Source organism: Sorex fumeus, unplaced genomic scaffold (genome assembly GCF_029834395.1).
Source record: "Sorex fumeus unplaced genomic scaffold, SorFum_2.1 ptg000009l, whole genome shotgun sequence".
NCBI lineage: Eukaryota > Metazoa > Chordata > Mammalia > Eulipotyphla > Soricidae > Sorex > Sorex fumeus.
In genome coordinates, this window is record NW_026606066.1 from 13,820,359 (window position 1) to 13,841,315 (window position 20,957).

Sequence of the window (20,957 nt, forward strand, 5' to 3'; positions counted from 1 at the left end):
TTGAAACTGTCAGCCAAGGGACCTTTTGGAGGGGGGGAGATAGAGTTTTTTTTTTTATTAACTCTAAAAAGTAACAAGTTTTTTAAATTAATTGAGGGAAAACAGCTGAAATCGTGCCTTGAAAGGGTTAAGTCGACATGAAAGAATTCATTTCCACTTTAATGACCTAGCCTTGCTGGGTTAGGACGATGGGGAACATGCTTCTGACTTGTACTCCTATTGCCAATTAACACCTCCTATAACAGGTTGCCTCAGCTAGTCATTGAAGCTCAGGCAGTAGAAATAGTTTACATGCAGCTTGTTTTTCACACTAGTTGTTTAATACTCACAAAATTAAAGTATTAAAAGGTTGTTTCTTACCTTGCTGGGTAAGAGATAAACAATACAGTGGTAGTTATTTGTATGTGTTTGAATTGCTTATTTTGTTCTGTATTCTGTTTTTTAAAAAGCATTTTTAATTGGGAAACTGAAGTTAGTCATCCCATCAGATTGAAAACATTTTTGACAGAAGTCAAAGGTTATATTGGATACCGTAAAGTAGGAATTATTTTGTCAGCTAGCTAGTCGGGGTTTTGCATGTTTTTAAAATGTAACCATTGTTAATAAAGTTTATCTTCTCTTGGAAAATATGTATTTTAAAATTTATAATGCAGTTATAAACATACAGCTTTAAATCTCTATTTTTAACTTGTATATTTTAGTTGCAGGACATCTTGCCCACACAAAATTGGAGATATTTCATATTGTTTCTTAAGATAACTTCTCAGTTTAGACATTTTTGAAATGCTGTAGTTCAGTGTTACTATTTACTTTTTGTTTTAAGGGACAGCTCTTATTTAGTCAGCAGGTATTTTAATAACATAATAAAGTTGACTGAATAATTGATACCACTTCACACTAAGAGAAAGGTGGAGTAATATAACTAATAGTGTTAACAAATTTGTTAAAAGGCCTGAGTAGGTAACACTTTGAGGCGTTAGTTTTTATCCTGTTACAATGGCAAATGCCTTTTTTTTTTTTTTTTTTTTTTTTACACTTCGTCAACAAGGGCTGCCCAAGTAAAAGTCACAGCTTTTTATGCTAGATCAGAATTTAACCTTCTAAATGGTGGTGGTTGGAGGGGGCAGGGAGACTCCTGTCTCTTGTAATTTAAATACATTTACAATTTTTGTACCTAAATGTTCATTTCTGTCTTCTTAAATGTGGCAAATGTAAAGTCATGGTATAGAGGTATAGTTGATGATTTTGTAGAATCTGTAGAAAGTTTTGTATCACTGGTTGTGTTGATGTTCATGTATAAAGACTACCTGTTTCTCATACTGTTCTGCTAGATAGCTATCTATACTTGGTAAAAGGTATGGATCACACACACATGCCCTTTAAAACAGTTATTTTGAAGAGTCAGATTTAAGTGATTTCAAAGCTATTGCCCATAGGAATTGAGTATTGAGGATTTATGTAGTGAAAAGAATGTAACTTTGTTAATTGTAATATAACATAGCCTGAAGATGCAGCACATTCAGATATTTTATCCTTGTTTTATTTATTTATTTGCTTTGGCATCTTTATACTGGTGCCATCATTTATTCTGATAGTTTTTATGACGGGACCTTGAAATAATACCATGTTTAATTTCTTAGAAATTACTTTGTACTTATTTTAGTAAAATCACTGTTACAAGGTCAGTAGTTAATTTGAATAGTTCAGACACTATTTAAGCTAATAATTTTAGAACTATGCTGTTGAATAAGGTTTAGAAATAAAATATTTTCTCCATTAATTAAATATATAATTATATTCTACGCTAATTTTTTGTTTTTATTTTTGGATCACACCCGGCAATGCACAGGGGTTACTCCTGGCTCTGTGCTCAGGAATTACCCCTGGAGGTGTTCAGGGGACCATATGGGATGCTGGGAATCGTACTCGGTCGGCTGCCTGCAAGGCAAACGCCCTACCCGCTGTGCCATTGTTCCAGCCCCACCTACACTAATTTTAAAAGTCAAATATTTTAGTCTAGGTTTTCATTTTATTTATACTATAGTTTTCTACTTCAGTTTTCCCAATATGTAACTTCGCATTTTAAATCTAGTAAGTTTATTTCTTAGTAAATAAAAAATGATTGAAGTGATACAAATTCTGTATATTTATTAAGGGTCTTTCTAATCATATGAATGGGGCATGTATAATTTGTTTTTATATTGACTATGTATACTTTTGTTAAATGTAAGCAGCCTAACAAAAAGGTAAATCTAAGGTAAAACAGTTTTTATCAGTTGTTACTTGTAAAATAATTTTTTTTTTTATACAATGATCAAGTCCCCATACCTCCACCAGTGCCCGTCATCCATCCCCATGGGTCCCAGCATCCCCCCCACCCTCATCCCCCCCCCCCGCCCCCCCCCCGTCCCATCCTGCCTCTGTGGCAGGGTATTCCCCCTTGTTCTCTCTCTCTTCTTTTGGGTACTGTGTTTTGCAAGAGAGGCTTTGAGTGGCAATCATGTTTGGTCTATCGACTACTTTTAGCATGCTTCTCCCACCCTGGGAGGGCCCTCACAACACCCAGTGAGTACTGAAGTCAGTGATTTTAATTAATAAGAGTTAGGGCTAGAGTAGTTAACAGGATGTGAAAACTTTTTTTTTTTGAGGTAAAACAGATTTTATTTGGAGGTTTTGAAGGTATGGAGAAGAGATGTGTGTGGAGGAAGAGGAGAAGAGAGGAGAGAGGGGGTGGGGGGGAGAGAGAGAGAGAGACTCAAAAGAAAACGCAGGCTTCTCCAAAGGTAGAGAGAGCCCCTACACAAATCCCAGCATTAGACACGAAAGCATGAAAGTACACATCTCAAGAGAGAAAATATGGGCAACACATGAGCTTGGTCACCACATGTGCTCAGCCACATGGACACAAGCAGCATATAGGCTTGGGGAGCATATGCACCAGGATATGAAAACTTTCTGTAGGTGGAATATAAAGCCATCGTTACATCTCTTTACCGGGTAGCAACTCCCAGTCCTGGTATGATGTACTGTATCCATTAGCACCTCCTTACTCTGATCATTCAGCTCTGTCTCCCTTCCTTAAATGTCTTAACTTGAATTACTATTATTATTATTACTTTAGCTAATGCTTAAACGGAGCTATGCTCTAGTATCTTTCCTTGTCTAGGCCCCTCTTAGCACCTGAAAATTCTTCATATTGAGGCCATTTTCTCTGTATTGAATTGGTAACCTGTTTTTGTTGTTAACATTTACTCAGTTCTCTAAAATATATTGAAGTAATACTAAAATAATTTTTACATTTACATGGATATCACAATTTCATTTTATTTTTTGAATGGGTGGGAGGAGTCAGGAACCACACTGGTAGTGCTCAGGGAATACTCCTGGCAGTGTTCTGACTACTATAAGTGGTATCAGTGATTGAACCCATGTTGGCTGCTCAAGGCAAGTACCTTACCTGCTGTGCCATCCCTCCAGCTCACCACGAGTCTATTTTTTTTCTATAAAGTTGGGAGATTATGTTTTTTCCTGTCACATTTTTCTGCCATTCATAAACTGTGATTTAAAAATCCAAGTTCTATGCATTACTTAAATTTCTTGGAGTAGATTTTCATTAAAAAGAAAAAAAAGATCTTTTATACTGTGAAGTAAAGCCTGTAGAGTGTTTTGCTCTACAAAATCCCGTCTAGGTTTCAGAAAACATTGGAAGATTATGCCTTATTCTTTCTCAGTAGTTATACTTCATTGCTTTTGAAGAGCATCCCAAGTCTTGTTCCTATTTTGTTTAGTTGAACATGATGCCAGGTGGCAAGGATTATAAACTTGTTAGCAGTGTTGATTTGGGCAGTGAAGATGAGATGGTACATTGTACTGGAATTAACACATTTCTTCGCTAAGAGTTAGACATTGATCTTTGCCTCACCTTTTTTTTTCTTTTTTCTTTTTGGGTCACACCCGGCGATGCACAGGGGTTACTCCTGGCTCTGCACTCAGGAGGTACTCCTGGCGGTGCTCAGGGGACCATATGGGATGCTGGGAATTGAACCCGGGTCGGCCGCGTGCAAGGCACACGCCCTAACCGCTGTGCTATCACTCCAGCCCCTTCCTCACATTTTTAAAAAATGACAGAGTTTGAAAAGAAACTCCAGTTTTTCTCTTAGAGGAAAAATGTGACCCATTGGATAATTCAGAATATTTTAGGTTAAACAAAAAGTATTTTTTCACTCCAGGATTTCTACTCTTCTCAAGTATAACAATTGGGGGGGAGGGGTATGATGGATATGCAGTATATTCCAGATGTATTTGCCTATGTGTAAAACTCTGTGGATAGCATTTATCTTAACCTTTTCCAAAAATGAGTACTTGAAAAATCTTTGTTTTACTGCAGAATCGAACTCGGGTCGGCCACGTTGGCCGCTTGTAGCGATAGCACAGCGGGTAGGGCGTTCGCCTTACAAGCGGCCAACATGGCCGACCCGAGTTCGATTCCTCCACCCCTCTCGGAGAGCCCGGCAAGCTACCGAGAGTATTCGATATGCCAGACACAGTAACAACAAAGTCTCCAATGGAGACGTTACTGGGCCCGCTCAAGCAAATCGATGATCAACGGGAGGGCCTTTACCTTTACCTTTACCTTTACTGCAGAATAACACATGAATAGGGTCAGAATTGCTAAAATTTGGTGATTGATTTAATACAAAGACTGAAAGAATCAACAAAAATTTCATCTATATTTTTTATTTGTGTCTTAAGATAGAAGTACAAGGGGAAATGTCAGTTTGTAGAGGAAAGCAATGAGTTTGATTTTGAAGATCTCATGTTTGTGATAATCTGGGAGGTATATGATTAATGATAGTATAAGTAAGCTGAGGTGGGGGTTAACCTAAAAATATTGTTTGACTTTTCACCAGTCACCATATATTTTCACCAGTTTAAATACTTTTGTTTTAATACTTACAATTAGAATGAACTCCTAATTTAAATATTTCTTTAAATAGTTTGGATAATATTGAACTCCAATTCAATATTATGTTCCTCATAGCTTTATCTATTATTACTATTCTATAACTTAATATAGTCTAAATTAGTGGTTCCCTGGGTGTCAGAACTACTTGGAGGGTTTTTAAAAAATAAATAGATAAAAACAGATTTCTGATACAGTATGATTTTGCATATTTGGGGCTGGGGATGTGGATTTGTGGTACAGTGCATGCTGCACATGTATGACCAGGTTCCACTCTGGTTCTTCACCTATATCTCCCAACTCCCCCTAGAAGGCAATCACTTGATCACTTGACATCCCATTACTCATCGATTTGTTCTAGCGGGCACCATTCGTCCCTGTCGTGTGCTTGTGTAGCCCAGTGGTGTCTTCTCGTTCTAGGAACACTAAGAGCCAATATGTACAACAAATTTTCAGGTGATGCGGATGCATCTGATTTAGGAATTATGAAAGTGATTATTCTAGGCTTAGACTACTTTTCATACATTAACAATGGCTGTTTTATACCTTAAGCCAGTGGTCTTCAACCACTGGTCTCCAAACAGGTGTCAGCCCACACAGAAAGGTAAAAACCACTGGTGTTCAACTTTGGTTATAACTGCTAATCTTTGGACTGGTATGCAGAACAGTCACTTGTCCCCAGGTCTGAAAAAGTTGAAGAATGCTCAAGCTTCATTCAAGTTACCCTGCATATAGCAATCTTAAATTACTTTCCCAGACTACAGCTCAGATTTGTAAAGTGAAGTAGTTAACATAGTCAAAGCTGGCCAAAAACTTGTTTACTTGTGTGTGTGTGTGTATGTGTGTGTGTGTATGTGTGTGTGTGTGTGTGTGTGTGTTTTGGGGAGAAGGGGGTAAGGGTGCTAAGGATTGAACCTGGGTCTGCCATATGCAAGGCAAATTATGTATTCACTATACTATTGCTCTCGCCCATCCTTGTAGTTAAGTGCTTCAAAATATTTTTTTTGCTTTATTTTTTCTAAAATACAAAATACTGTATGTGTTTTGTCATGTGCATTCACCTCCTTCTCTATTATCTTAGCCTCCAAAAAGAGATGTCTCCATGTCAGTTACTTATTAGAACTGTGCTCTTTTCTTATAGCTCTCTTTAAAATTATAAGAATCATTCAGAATTGTAAAAGCTGAAGCATATTCAACACTGAAGTGGGGCAGGGGACTTTTTAACTTTAGGTAGTATTGCTGAAGTTAACATGACTGACATCAGAGCTATCAGAAAAAAGGGTTTTTCAACAGTGTTCTTTAATTTTTTGGTTATTATTTTGTTCTTCGGCTTTTTGCATTGAAGGACCTTAGTCATTAGCTTTCTAGTTCGTGGAAAGATCTCTTTTTTATTTAGTTCCTAACAGTGCAGAAGTAGGTCAATTTTTTTTTTAAGTTAAAATGCTCTTGATGAGAACAAAAGGGAATGACCTGCCACAGAGGCAGTGTGGGATGGGGGGATGGGCGGTGAGAGGGATACTGGGATCCGTGGTGGTGGGAAATGGGCACTGGTGGAGGGATGGGTATTTGATCATTGTATAATTGAAACCCAAGCACAAAAATTTGTAAGTCTGCAACTGTACCTCATGATGTCTCACTAATAAAAAAATAAATAAAATGCTCTTGATAGACATTGCTGAGGTTTTTTTCTAATAGATTTTACCAGTTCAAATTCTCAACATTGTGAACTTTCTCTTTTATTATATATCCTCTCCAGAAGTGGACGTTGTAAAAGTTACTTGATAAAAAAAAACAGCAGCATCTTAGTGTGTTAATTGGCATTTCTTAATTAAAGTCAAACAGTGAGTTGGACTTTTTGTGTTTATTTTATCGTGAATTTCTTATATAATTAGGTGCTTTTTTTTTTCTTTTTGGGTAACACCCGGCAATGCACAGGGGTTACTCCTGGCTCATGCACTCAGGAATTACTCCTGGAAGTGCTCAGGGGATCATATAGGTTGATGGGAATCGAACCCGGGTCAGCCACGTGCAAGGCAAATGCTACCTACTGTGCTATCGCTTTAGCCCCCTATAATTAGGTTTTTTAAAAAATACTTTTTGCCTTTATTTCCAATAAGGTATTACTTTTTTAACTTATGTGTTGACTTTTTATCATTAGTGGGGCAACTATATATATATATATATATATATATATATATATATATTTGTTTATTTATTTATTTATTTCTTATTAGTGAAACACCTTGAGGTACAGTTGTAGACTTACAAGTTTTTGTGCATAGGTTTCAGTTATGCAATGATTGAGTACCCGTCCCTCCACCAGTGCCCGTTCTCTACCACCAATGATCCCAGTATCCCTCCCACTCCCCTATTCCCCCATCTCATCCTCTGTGGCAAGGCATTCCCTTTTGTTTTCTCTCTCCTTTTGGGTGCTGAGGTTTGCAAAAGAGGTATTGATTAGCAATCATGTTTGGTCTATAGTCTACTTTCAGCATGTATCTCCCATCCTGGGTGGATCCTCCCAACACCCTTTACTTGGTGTTCCCTACTCTATCTGAGCTGCCTTTTTCCCTAGCATGGGCAGCTGACCTTCAAACCATGAGTGAACCTCCTGATACTTATCTCAGCTATTCTTGGATGTTAGTCCCCTATTTTACTTTATATTCCCCAGATCGACGCAGTCTATGTCTGTCCCTCTCTTTCTGACTCATTTCACTCAGCATGATACTTCCCATGTAGTACCACTTGTATGTAAATTTCATGACTTCATCTTTTCTAACAGCTGCATAGTACTCCATTGTATAGATGTACCAAAGTTTCTTTAACCAGTCATCTGTTCTCAGGCACTCGGGTTTTTTCCAGATTTTGGCTATTGTAAACAGTGCAGCAATGAACATAGAAGCGCAGATGTCATTTCCAGTATACTTTTTTGCCTTTCTGGGACATATTCCCAGGAGTGATATTCCTGGGTCAAATGGGAGCTCAATATCTACTTTTTTGAGAAACATCCTTACTGTTTACAAAAGGTGCAGAACCAATCAGCATTCCCACCAGCAGTGAAGGAGAGTCCCTTTCTCGCCACATCTGCGCCAACACCAGTCGCTTTTGTTCTTTTGAATGTGGGCCAGTCTCTGGTGTGAGATAATATGGGGCAACTACATTTTTAGGATTTTTATGTTAATTTTTTCATATTTAGTTATTTTATATTATGTTGTCAGCTTTACATTGTTTTATTTGTTCACTTGTGTTTATACCTGGAGTTTCCTCATCCAGATCAGATAGGGAGTCATTTTCCTCTTTCCCCCTGAGACTGTGTACATCAATAATAACTCTTCATACAAAGCAAATTATTTAAGACCTGCTATTGGAGAAGGCTTAGATGGTGGTTGGAAAAATTATAAATAATGGTGATGACGAAGGTGTAATGCTGGTGGGATTGGTGTTGGAATATTGAATGTAATAAATGATTGTTAACAACCTTAAAAATAAGGAACAAAGTTTTTTCCAGATTCTGGCTATTGTAAAGAGTGCTGCAATGAACAAACAAGTGCAGATGTCACTCCTGGGAATATATCCCAGAGAGGCAAAAAAGTATAGTCGAAGTGACATCTGCACTTGTTTGTTCATTGCAGCACTCTTTACAATAGCCAGAATCTGGAAAAAACCTGAGTGCCCGAGAACAGATGACTGGTTAAAGAAACTTTGGTACATTTACACAATGGAGTACTATGTAGCTGTCAGAAAAGATGAAGTCATGAAATTTACATACAAGTGGTACTACATGGAAAGTATCATGTTAAGCGAAATGAGTCAGAAAGAGTGGAATAGACACAGAAAGATTGCATTCATCTGGGGAACATAAAGTAACATAATGGGAGACTAACACCCAGGAGTGGCCAAGACTAGTACCAGGAATTTTGCTCCATGACTTGGAGGCCAGCCACACGTGCTAGGGGAAAAGGAAGCTCAGATAGAGAAGAGAGCACCAAATAAAGGGTGTTGGGAGGATCCTCCCAGAGTGGGAGAGGCATGCTGAAAGTAGTCTATAGACCAAACATGATTGCCACTCAATGCCTCTCTTGCAAACCACAGAACCCAAAAGGAGAGAGAACAAAAGGGAATGCCCTGCCACAGAGGCGGGGGAGGAGGGGGATGCTGGTACCTGTGGTGGTGGAGGATGGGCGCTGGTGGAGGGATGGGTACTTGATCATTGTATAACTGAAACCCAAGCACAAAAATTTGTAAGTCTATAACTGTACCTCGTGGGGTTTCACTAATAAAAATAATAAAAAAGGAACAAAAACCCTAAAAAAATTTAAAAATTTATAAAATGACTGAATAAAACCAGGTAAATGATACTTCCTACTCCAAAATTTATGCTACAACACCTCACTCAGATTGGTTGTGTATTGCATAAAGAGAAATATATGTAAGGATTGGGATAGGATAGAGGACAGAATGATATTTTGTTTTGCTTGTTATGAATAATTCTCTAAAAATGATCAAAAAAGATTTCCTTAATTAGGTCATGAAATTTACATACAAGTGGTACAACATGGAAAGTATCATGTTAAGCGAAATGAGTCAGAAAGAGAGGGATAGACATAGAAAGATTGCATTCATCTGGGGGATATAAAGTAACAAAATATGAGATTGATACCCAAGAATATCTGAGATCAGCACCAGGAGGATTACTCCATAGCTTAGTGGCCAGCCGGGCATTCTAGAGGAAAGGGCAACTCAGATAGAGAAGGGAGCACCAAATAAAGGGTGTTTGGAGGATCCTCCCAGGAGGGGAGATGCATGTCGAAATATGGACTGAACATGTTTGCCACTCAATGCCTCTTTTGCAGACCACAACACCCAAAAGGAGAGAGAGAACACAGGGGATTGCCCTGCCATGGAGGCGGGGGGGAAGGGGGGATGGGGTGGGAGGGATATTATCCATGGTGGTGGAAAATGGGCACTGGTGGAGGGATGGGTATCTGATCATTGTATAATCGAAACCCAAGCACAAAAATTGTAAATCTACAACTGTACCTCATGGTGTTTCACTAATAAAATATATATATATATATTTTTTTTTTTTTAAAAAGATTTCAGTAGAGGAAGGTGTGTGAAGGCTGTTACCTCACCATAGATCTATTAAGCCCTTGTATAAGAGATTGCTATTTTGTTACAGGTTGAAACAACCTGTGCTGATTTTTTTTTTTTTTTTTTTTTGCTTTGAGATCAGTTGCCTTCTACTTGACACCCCATCCAATGTTGTTTGCTACTCCTGGTGTATCAGTGGTATAGGGAATGAGATGTCACTCAGGAATTCTAAAATTTCAAATAAAGTGATACAGCTGGAGTTAAAGTTTTAACTGCTTGGTGACTTTGGTGTCTGGAGGCATCACTTCAATTTGTTGATCTCTTTCAAGATTTGTGAGTCTCTGGATCATGGTCAGCTTATATGGCACCAGAGGCAGTTTGTGGGCATGACTCTCAAGCTCCCAGAAGAACAGGGGGATAGGGAGAGTTCATCCATGCCCTGCTCCATGAGATCCTGGAAATTTTGCCCACAAAATCCACATACCTGAGTTTTTCATCAGACCTACTTATGGATGAGGCTCATCCAGACTTGTGGAGATAGGCCGTGAGCATTGAGGCATTTGGGTTCTGGAGGTTTTCAGCTGCCAGGGCTCTGTTAGGGTCACCTGCCCCTCTCTGGGGTGCCCCAGATACGAGATTCAGCCTGGCACAGGGTCTGGAGGCATCTCTGCAGCTTGTTGATCTCTTCCAAGATTTATTTGTGAGTCTTGTTTTGTTCATTTTTTAGATTGTTTTTGCTAATTAATATTTCTTGATATTTCATGTAATTTTGCAGATGAGTTTTTCAGATTCTGCAGATTGCTTTGTATAGCATTGACATTTTGACATAGATTATCTTTCAATCCAGGTACAGGGAATGTGTTTCCATTTGTTTACATCTTTAATTTATTGCAGCAGCTATTTATAGTTTTTATTGTATATATATCTTTTACCTTGGTAAGTTGAATTAAACTTACCTAAACTTTTAATGTTTTTTTTAATGTCTTTTTCAGATTGCTAACTATATAGAAATGCAAAAGAGTTTTTGTGCCTTGACTTGGTAACCTATTTTGCTGAATTCAATTTTATTTGTAAAAGTTCTTTAGTGTGTATGTGAAAACTTCAGGTGTTGTTTTTAAGGAAAAGATATCATCTGCAGACAGATGATCTTTTTTCCTTCTTATTTAGATCCTTTTTTTTTTATAAAATAGTTCACAATATTTGATTGCATTTAATATCCAAACACCAATTCACCATCATTACTCCTTCGCACCATCATATTTCGGATGTTTCCATCCCGGATTCCAATCCCTGGCCCAAAGCAGAACCGAAATATATATTTAGTATATTTAGTATTATCTATTATGAAAAACTGCTGAAAATGCTACAATAAAGTATCCTTAGAGGAAAGAGTGTGGAGATTGTTAAAAAGATCACTAACATGTTGTTAAAGGTTGAGCCTTGTGTGCTGTGTGTGTGTGTGTGTGTGTGTGTGTGTGTGTGTGTGTGTTAAAAAATGTATATTTCCCTCTAAAATTGGTTGCCTCCTACTTTGACCCTATCAAATGTGGTGTGGTAATCTTGGAGTATGAGTATGGTGTGTGGTTTGAAGTATCCCGTGACCACATGCAAGGTCTAGGAATAGGTTAACACATGGGTGAGGCTCCGCCCAAGCGTGTGGAGAGTGACCTTGGGTAGGGTGGCGGTTGAGTTCTGGAGGTTTTTGGCTGCCAGGCTTGGGACCCTTGGGGAAGGGAGGAGTTTCACTTGCCCCCCTCCGGGGCACCCTCAGTGAAACAGCCTGGCACAGGGTCTGGCAGCATGGCTATGGTGAGCGTTATGTACGCTCCCTTCTGGGAGAGGACACAAGATCTGGATTGTGGCTGATGAGATTATCTGGCGCCAGCCAAAGGTGACTTATGGGCGTGACTGTATGACATGGGTTTGGGAAGAGGCTCTCTTGTCCCCTTGAACCCAGAGTTCTCAGTCACAAAGTCGCGCATACCTGGTTTTACTTCAGATTCACTCATGGGTGAAGATTAGACCTAGTGTGTGGAGAGCGGCAGTGAGCATGGCTGCGGCTTGGTTCTGGAGGTTTTCAACTGCTGGGGCTGGGTCCCTTGGGGCAGGGAGGGGTCTCACCCACCCCTCTCTGAGGTTCCCTGAGTGAACCATCCCCTTTTTATTTCTTGTAATTGCTCTGACTAGAACTTGCAGTGCTATGTTGAATTAAAGTGTTGAAAGCACCATTTTTACTTTGACTGTAGAGAAAACACTTCGTATTTTACCACTATGATAATTCACTGAGAGCTTTTAAATATATTATGCTGAGGAAACTTACTTTTTTTTATCATTGGGTTATCATTGAATTTTTCTGCTTTTACTTTCAGCATCAATTGAGATAATCAATATGAGTTTATCACTCAAAAGTTTTTATCAAACAATTATCTTCATAAACAGTTGCTGTGCGAAATGTTTTCCTAGTGAACGCTTCGTTGTTTTGTATATATAAATATTTTATAACAAATGTAAAATTATAGAATTTTCTAATTCATTTTGTAAATCTAGCATGAAAATATAAAAATCTGACAGGTTTAACTAAAAGAGAAAATGCGACACCAGTTTTACTTATTAACAGGGAAACAATCCTTAAGGAAAAAAGTAAATAAAATTTGAATAATTTATTCTAGAACTACTAAGATGATTTAATACTGGGAAATCTGTTCATGTAATATATCATTGAAGAAAGACTGAGTGAAATTTAGTGGCCATCATGGCTTCTTTTACGAAATGAAATATAGCTTAGACAAACTATGCCAATCATTTTGTTTGAATGTTATTTGTAAGAAGTATGCACATGAATTTTTGTTTAAGAGCCAGTTTGAGAGACATAGTAAGGGGCTTTATTTATACTTCTTTAAATCATTATCAGTATATTTGATCTTAACCTTATGTTTGATAATTTTGTTTTGCTCCCTTCAGCAGTTCCTTATAGCTTTTTATTGTCAGTGTTATCTTTGGCTTTCCTTCTTCATTGGTTTTATGAAGTGGGTATGATTTTTATTTATTTCTAATGTTGTTCTGAAGACTATTTAATCACGATCTATATAATTGACTAAGTCAACACTTAAAACAGACTTGTTTTTACCCTCCTAATGTTGTAGATACCGTATTTTTCCACCGCCCCATCTGCTTACTTACTATATATGTTTTGGGTTCCTGGTCAATAAATTACATAGATCTAGTTGAAATTTTAACTGTCTTCAGTGATCTTAGCAGATATTTGTATGTAGTTGTTTTTCCATTTTAATATTCTATTTTGGGTTTGTGAGGAGGACTTGAATCAGTTATGCAAGAACTTCTTTCATGGAAAATAAGTGAAAGCTTGTTTCCTGAGGCCCTGTGTAGCGCTCACTGCCCTGTAGTCCTGTTGTTCATCGATATGCTTGAGCGGGAACCAGTAACATCTCCACTGTGAGACTTCTTGTTACTGTTTTTGGCATATCTAATATGTCATGGGTAGCTTGCTAGGCTTTGCTGTGCCGACGAGATACTCTAGGTAGCTTGCTGGACTCTCCAAGAGGGGTGGAGAAGTCGAACCTGGGTTGGCAACAAGCAAGGCAAACACCCTACCCGCCGTGCTATAGCTCCAGCCTGAGGTACTATGTATTTAGTAATATCTCTGTTGGCCTTCAGGCATTAAAAAAAATTTTAAATTTAAAACAAACTATTTTTACTAGGAATTAGAGAGATAATACAGCAGACAGGGCTCTTGTCTTTCATGTGGCCAACCTGGGTTCAGTACCTGGCACCCCACATGGTCCCCTGAGCATTGCAAGGAGCAGTCCCTGCCTCTGAGAAAGAAATAACAATAACCCCTGAATAGTAGCTGGTGTGGCAGGATCACAATCATCTTGTTGTTCGTCAGTTGCCTCGAGCAGGCACCAGTAACGTCTCCTTTGTCCTAGCCCTGAGATTTTCAAGACTCTTTCAGGGTTAGGAGAATGAGACCCATCCTTGTTACTGGTATTAGGCATATTGGGTACACCACAGGGAGTTTGCCAGACTCTGCCATGTGGGCAGGTTACATTCGGTAGCCTGCCAAGTTGTCCAAAGTAAGAATGAGATAATAAGATGTCATGTGACCGTAAGTACAGCTGCACACTTCCAGGAGCTGGGTTTTGTAGTCTCTGGGTCTTGGCCATTGATTGGGATTACATGGCACCAGGGGGTTAATTGGTGGGTGTGATCCCTGCCTACTGGAAGATGGAGGATCTGGGCGGAGGATGCTCAGCCCCGATCCGAGCAGGCTTGGAGATCTCAGCCCCGGGACCCGCATGCCTTTGTTCCTCTGCAGGTACCTTCATGCGTGTGGAGAGTGGTCTCGGCAAGGTTGTGGATGGTTCTGGAGGTCTTCGGCTGCTGGAGTAGAAAAAAATAATTAGGTTATCCCTGGCTCTGCACTAAGGAACTACTCCTGGCAATACATAGGGGACCATATGGAATGCCAGGGATTGAACCGGGGTCGGCTGCATGAGAGGCAAGCATCCTACATACTGTACTGTACTATTGCTTTGACACTCCAGTTGTTTTAAAAGCCCTTTGCAGTTCTCTGTTGAAACTGGGGCCAGGAATAAAGCTCAAAGTGAGGGAATGAGGCATCTTCTGGCATTTGTCTCTTAGCTCCCAACCTCTAAACAATTAGACTTATATAAGAGTTTAATAGTGTTCATTGTGAGGTCATCTAGGCAAAGCTTAGGGACCTTGTGGTTCTGGCGATTGAACTCAGGCTGACCACATGCAATTCATGTGACTTAACTCCTGTTTTATAAGCATAGATACAATGCCACCTCCATGTGTCTTCTGTTTTTGTTTACAGTGACATAGCTTTTGGTGTGAAGTCTTTCACCTCCTTGTACTTTGTTTATAGTTATTCTTCTTGATCCCTTTATTCTGATTGGCTGCTTGCATTTAAAGATACAACTGATTTTGTATAGTGATTTTATAGTTCTTTACTAATGTATGTTCGTTCTCTCGCTATTTTGGTGAGAGCTTTTATCAACAGATGTTGACTTTTGTCAGAAGCTTTCTCTCTTGATTTGTTATTTCTTTTTCTCTTTTATTTTTTATTTTGTTATTATGATACACTACTTATTTTTTTAATATATTGAGCCTTCCTTGTATTCCCTAGAATGTGTCCTATTTGGTCATGATGCAACATTCTTTTAATGTGTTACTGAATTCAGTTCACTATAAATTTGTTGAGATTCTGTGTTTGTCCCTTAGTTCCACCCTTCCTCCCTTCTTCCCTTCCTCCTTGCCTCCCTTCTTTTCCTCCCTTCCTTCTCTCCTTCCTTCTCCTCACTTGCCTCTTCTGTATGGCTTTTTGGGGGGAGGGAAGGGAGAGGTGTCTTCAATATTCACATCAAAAAAAAGTGAAAGAAATCCTTTTACTTCACTTTTTGTTGGAATAGCTTGAAAAGGATGGATAATAGATTATCTATTGTCAGGTGGTACCCACTGTGAAGTCATTTGATAATGGGCTTTTGAGGATTGGGGGCATGGGACTCATTTATCGTTTGTATTTTCTTATGTCTAATTACTTTGTTCAGGTTTTATATTTTCTCTTGATTTGGGCTTGATTCAGCTTTATATAGTTATTTCTTTTAGATTCTCGAGCTTAGTGACATAAAGTTATAATATGTTCTTATCCTTTGATTTCTGACATGTAAATTTTTCCTTTTCATTTTTGATCCTATTTTATAAGATTTTCTTTCATTTTGTGAGTCCAGCTAAAGGTTTTTCCATTTTAGTCTTATAAAAAGTCAGCTGTTGGTTATGTTCACCTTTTATATTATAGCTTTGAGTTCTTTTTTATTTTCTCTAAGTTTTATTTATTTATTTTATTTATTGCTGTTATTCTTTTAATGGTAGACTCTAAATAGGGTATTTGATTTTATTGTGTTGCTTTGTTCACACCTGGCTGTGTTTAGGGGCTTCTCCCAGCTGAGTGCTTCAGGGTAACCTCTGTATAGCTCAGGTGACTATGTGGTCCTGAGACCAGGCCTCTGATGAGCAAAGCCTATGCTTAAGACCCTTGAGCTATAGTTGCAACTCTTCCTTTTTCTTTTTATAGTGTCTTAAGAAGTGAGATTTTATTGTCTGTTTTCCCTACATTAGCCCCTGTTTGTATAACTACAAGTGCTACTTTTATTATGTTGTTTTTTATTAGCTTGGGTTCATTCTTAATTAGAATTTTGTTTTATTTTTGTTTGGGTACCACACGTGGAGTTGCTTCGGGCTTACTCCTGGCTTTGCTAAGGACTGCTAGTGGACTTAAGGGACCATATGGAGTTCCAGGGGTTGAACCTGGGTTGGCTGCATGCAAGGCAAGCATCCTACTTGCAGTACTATCTCTCCTTCCCAGCAGGAATTTCTTTCATGTCTTCATTGACCCAATACTGTCTAATCTCTGAATGAAGTCTCCCTCTTCTCCCTCACCACCAGTCCCCAGCTTTTCTTTTCTTTTATGGTTGACATTATTATTTCATTGTGGCTTGAAAAGGTACTTGGTGTGATATCAGTCTTCTTATTAACATTTGTTTATATCTTAGTTAATGATCTTTCCTTGAGGATATTCTCTGTGCACTTGAGAAATATGTGTATTTTGGGTGGTTTTTTTTTAAAGAAAAATATTTTTCTTCCTTTATATATTATTGCTCCTGGAATGAATATATAGCTCAAGGACTGAGTACATTCTTCACATTTATGTGCCCTGAGTTTGATCCCTGGCACCACATGGTCCCTTGAACACAGAGCCAGGGGTGTTCTCAAAACCAAAAAACTAAAGTACAAATAAATAAAATTTTATATTCCTACATTCAGTGTGTGTAGATTTCACTATTTATCATGTCTGTCCCTCTTTTTTTGTTGTTTGGTTTTGGTTTTGGTTCCTTACCCATTGGTCGTCCAGTCTTACTCCTGGCTACGCAGTCAGGGATTACTCCTGGCTGTATGGGCTGGAGCGATAGCACAGCGGGTAGGACATTTGCCTTGCACGCAGCCGACCAGCAGACCCGGGTTCAATTCCTCCGCCCCTCTCGGAAAGCCTGGCAAGCTTCCGAGAGTGTCTCGCCTGCACGGCAAAACCTGGCAAGCTACCTGTGATGTATTTGATATGCCAAACACAGTAACAACAAGTCTCACAATGGAGACATTACTGGGCCCACTCAAGCAAATCTGTGAACAATGGGAGGACAGTGTGCTACATTGCTACAGTGTGTGGTCTGCCTGAACTTGGCTCAGCTGCATCCGAAGCAAGCCCTTATCCTTTTCTTTTTTGAGGGAAGGACCACACGCCTTGCTGTGTTTGGGGGTTATTCCCAGTTCTTTTCTTAGGGCTTGCTCCTATTGTGCTCTGGAAGCCATGTGCTACCAGGAATGGGAACCTGGAGCTGTCTCATGCGGAGCATGTGCTCCTGCCTCCCAGCTATCTCCCTGATCTCTTTCCCTATCACTTTTTTTTTAACATTTTTGTATTTATTTAATTCAAAAAATATTTCCTTGCCATTAAATAGTTTAGTGATCGATATCCTGTCGCGCTGACTGCAGAGTTATAAATCTGTCTGACTTAAAAACAGTGGTAGAACTATCCCTATTGCTTTTTAAAGCTGAAATCTATAGTGAAATGATTGTTCCTGCCCCTTTCAGGCTATCATTTAAGAGTTTATTGGGAATGCAAGGAATGTGCGTCGGTGATTGGGTGTCTTCCTTGCATGTTGTGTATTAAGCTTTTGACAACGCCCACATTAATGTACACTCCTCAGCACTACTAGACACAGTGGTTGGCATTCCAAGAAGAGACTTTCAGGCCCTGTAGCAGGGACAGCAGCAGTAGTGAAAGGGGGAGAAGTTTTTCGAAGAGTTGATTGCTATTTTTCTAAGTGGATTTTGGAAGTTATTGCAGTTTGATACTATGACTTTGTTATTCACTTACTCCCTCTTTTGTAATTTGGTAACCCTTTATGTGATGGTTGGGTCCCATTCTTCTCCTTGTTGCTTCTGATATTTTTGTTTTGAACTTGGTATGCGTTTTACATCAGGTTCTAAGTTTATAACTTAGTTATAACTTCTAATTCTAAATTGAAAACGTGAATCTAGAGTTCATTTCAGGAGTCCCTATTATTACTTTTCTTTTCTCCTACATTTCTTTTCCCTAGGTAGATATCTTGCTACTTCCAAACAGAACTGCTTTCTCTTTTATCGAAGTTCTTTAATTTTTTGTCTTGGTAGGTCAGTGAATTTCCTGTCCTCTTTTCTAAGTAACTCTATAGCTTCTTCTAATATTTTTCCATACAGTATCTGTATCCTGTTTTTTAAGTATTTCCAGCATAATTTAAAAACAAAAACTTAAGAGTGGATACACTTTTTTTGCTCTTTTTGCAAAAACAGTTTTGCATGAAATGACGGTGATTATGCAGAGAAACACAGACTAAGTAGAGTGTTCTTGGTAGAATGTCTTACTTTCAGCACTTTGAGTATACCTTGCCCACTCCCTTATGGATTTACAGTTTCTTTACCTGCTGATAGTTTTCTAGTGGGTTCCTTAAATGTGACTCTGGTTCTTCTCTTGCGGCTTTCTTTTCCCTGAGGAAATTTAGAAAGGACATTTTTTTTTGTATGTATCTTGTAGTTAAAGTTATTCTAGACTCTTTTAAACTTACTGCTTCTAGTAAATATTATGAACTTTTAAACAAGCTCCCCTTCCCCAACTCACAGAATTTAGCATATAGTCAAGGAAAAGTGCACACAAACTCGCAGGTGTGAAATGCAATGAGCAAAGCATTTAATTTTAGTAAGTAAACCCATGAAACTGAGATAGGATATTGACTTAGAGTTTAGATAGCTAGCTTGTCAAATGTACTTTGTGTAATAGAATTATTGTTAAGGAAAGGGAATTTAATCAAATTAGAATCAGGCATTTGTATTATATCTTATTTTAGTTTCCAAACTACCCACTGTTAAAAGTGGAGTTGTTCTTTGTGTTCTGGTTGCAGCAGAATTAAACAGTAGACATCTTCTTGAAATGTTTTAGAGTTTTGATTTTTGGTTTTCTTTTTGGTCTTGATGGAGAAGAGTCCTTCCAGAGACATGGTACCGTCTTAGTCTCTGTTAATTTTGATAGCAGTATTTGTTTTAAAGGTGCTAGTCAAGATTTGGGTGTATTTCTATGTTAGATTCACCTGTCTCAACCAGTTTGTTCACACCTAGGCCAATTGTGTTAAAGTTTTTATTGTATAGGGGGAGGGGAGCAACTTGATCAGGTGAAGTGCAGAATATGTTGTTCACAGTTCTTTCACCTAGGGATTAGAAGTCTTCTGCCCTCCCTCTCTCCATTATACCTACGATCTTTGCAGAGACTCCATAATTGTAATCTGTAGCTGAAAACCAGACCCAGAATATTTGCTGTTTTTGTTTATTCTTCCATTGATCTCAATAATTTATTAGTATTTAAATTTACATTGAGGTAAGAAATGTATCTAATAGTATATTAGAGTTATTTTGGAGCAGTAGTTATAGTTATTATATAACCTTGAATTATTACTTTGTAATATGTTATATTTCTAGCATTGCTGGAATATGTATTTACTTTATGTCTAAACTATAAACTCTATGCTTTTATAGTAACGGATATGCTTCTTTTTAGGGGCCACCTACAGATGCTCCTGCAGTGGACACAGCAGAACAAGTATATATCTCTTCCCTGGCTCTGTTAAAAGTAAGTACTGCGTGAAGTTACTATATAGAGCTCTGTTGTCTTCACTATATCTTTAACTTTGGAATATTTTCCTTCATCCTCTCAGATATAAGGTATTGTTTTATAGGCATCAACAATGTTCCCACTGAAACAAATGCAGGTTTTATTGCTGTTGTTCTTTAAATCAAAGACCTCAATTTTATGTTCACATTTCTTTCTTTTCACAGATGTTAAAACATGGTCGTGCTGGAGTTCCAATGGAAGTTATGGGTCTAATGCTTGGAGAATTTGTTGATGATTACACTGTCAGAGTGATTGATGTATTTGCTATGCCACAGTCAGGAACAGTGAGTACTTATATGATTGTCTTCTAGAAGTAAATGGTTTTATTCCTTTCTTTTCCTTGCAAAATTACTTTTCATAATTTTGTTTCTCTTCCTGATATGTAAATCATCATAAAAGTAATTATAAAAGGAGGCAGTATTGAATTAAATCATCTGTTTAGTGTATCTTGAGTTCCCTGTAGATGTACAAACTGCCTTTTCAGAATTAACAAACAAGTCTTTATATGTTTGCCTAGAAAAATATATGAGTATATTCTGATCAGTAGTTCTCTAGTATGCAACGTTTATGGAGCCACGTAAAAAATCTGAATTAAGGAAATTGTTGTCCTAAAGCTCTTCACTCTGTTTGCTGTAATTATAATTTGATGATAGTAGAGAAAAACATGTTTAAATATAAAGCAATATGTATGTGTGTGCATTTTAAATAATAGTCTCTACAGAATTCATTGTATTTCTGAATGTAAAATAATGAAAACTTAAAAAAATAGACTGGTTTCTTAAAGCAAACTAATTTAGGTTTTTCTGAATATGCCCACTAAATAAGCATTTTTATTTGGTATGTTGGCATAGTTAATATATTATTTGCTAATACTGACTTTAGATTTAAAACTTAGTATAATATTTCTGTGTCTTTTCATATACTTAAAAAGTGGAATGCATAATAAAATTCACTGGCTTTTTTGTAATATGTGGTCATTATATACATAGAAACTTTAATAAATGTTCATAAATGTTTTTACTATTTCATTACAAATGCATATTGCATGATATAAGTCAGTAATTTTGATCCACTTATCACTCTCTGTAGTAGATGTAGAAC

General features: G+C 37.9%; 1 protein-coding gene across 1 annotated transcript in view; it reads left to right on the forward strand.

The window, feature by feature from the left end:
- Positions 1-20,957, forward strand: part of PSMD14 (proteasome 26S subunit, non-ATPase 14) — a 102,615-nt gene that overhangs the window by 43,190 nt on the left and 38,468 nt on the right. Inside the window, exons 4-5 of the mRNA XM_056110205.1 lie at positions 19,743-19,814; positions 20,021-20,140. Coding sequence (XP_055966180.1) covers positions 19,743-19,814; positions 20,021-20,140 — 192 coding nt within the window. The remainder of the gene's footprint in view (positions 1-19,742; positions 19,815-20,020; positions 20,141-20,957) is intronic.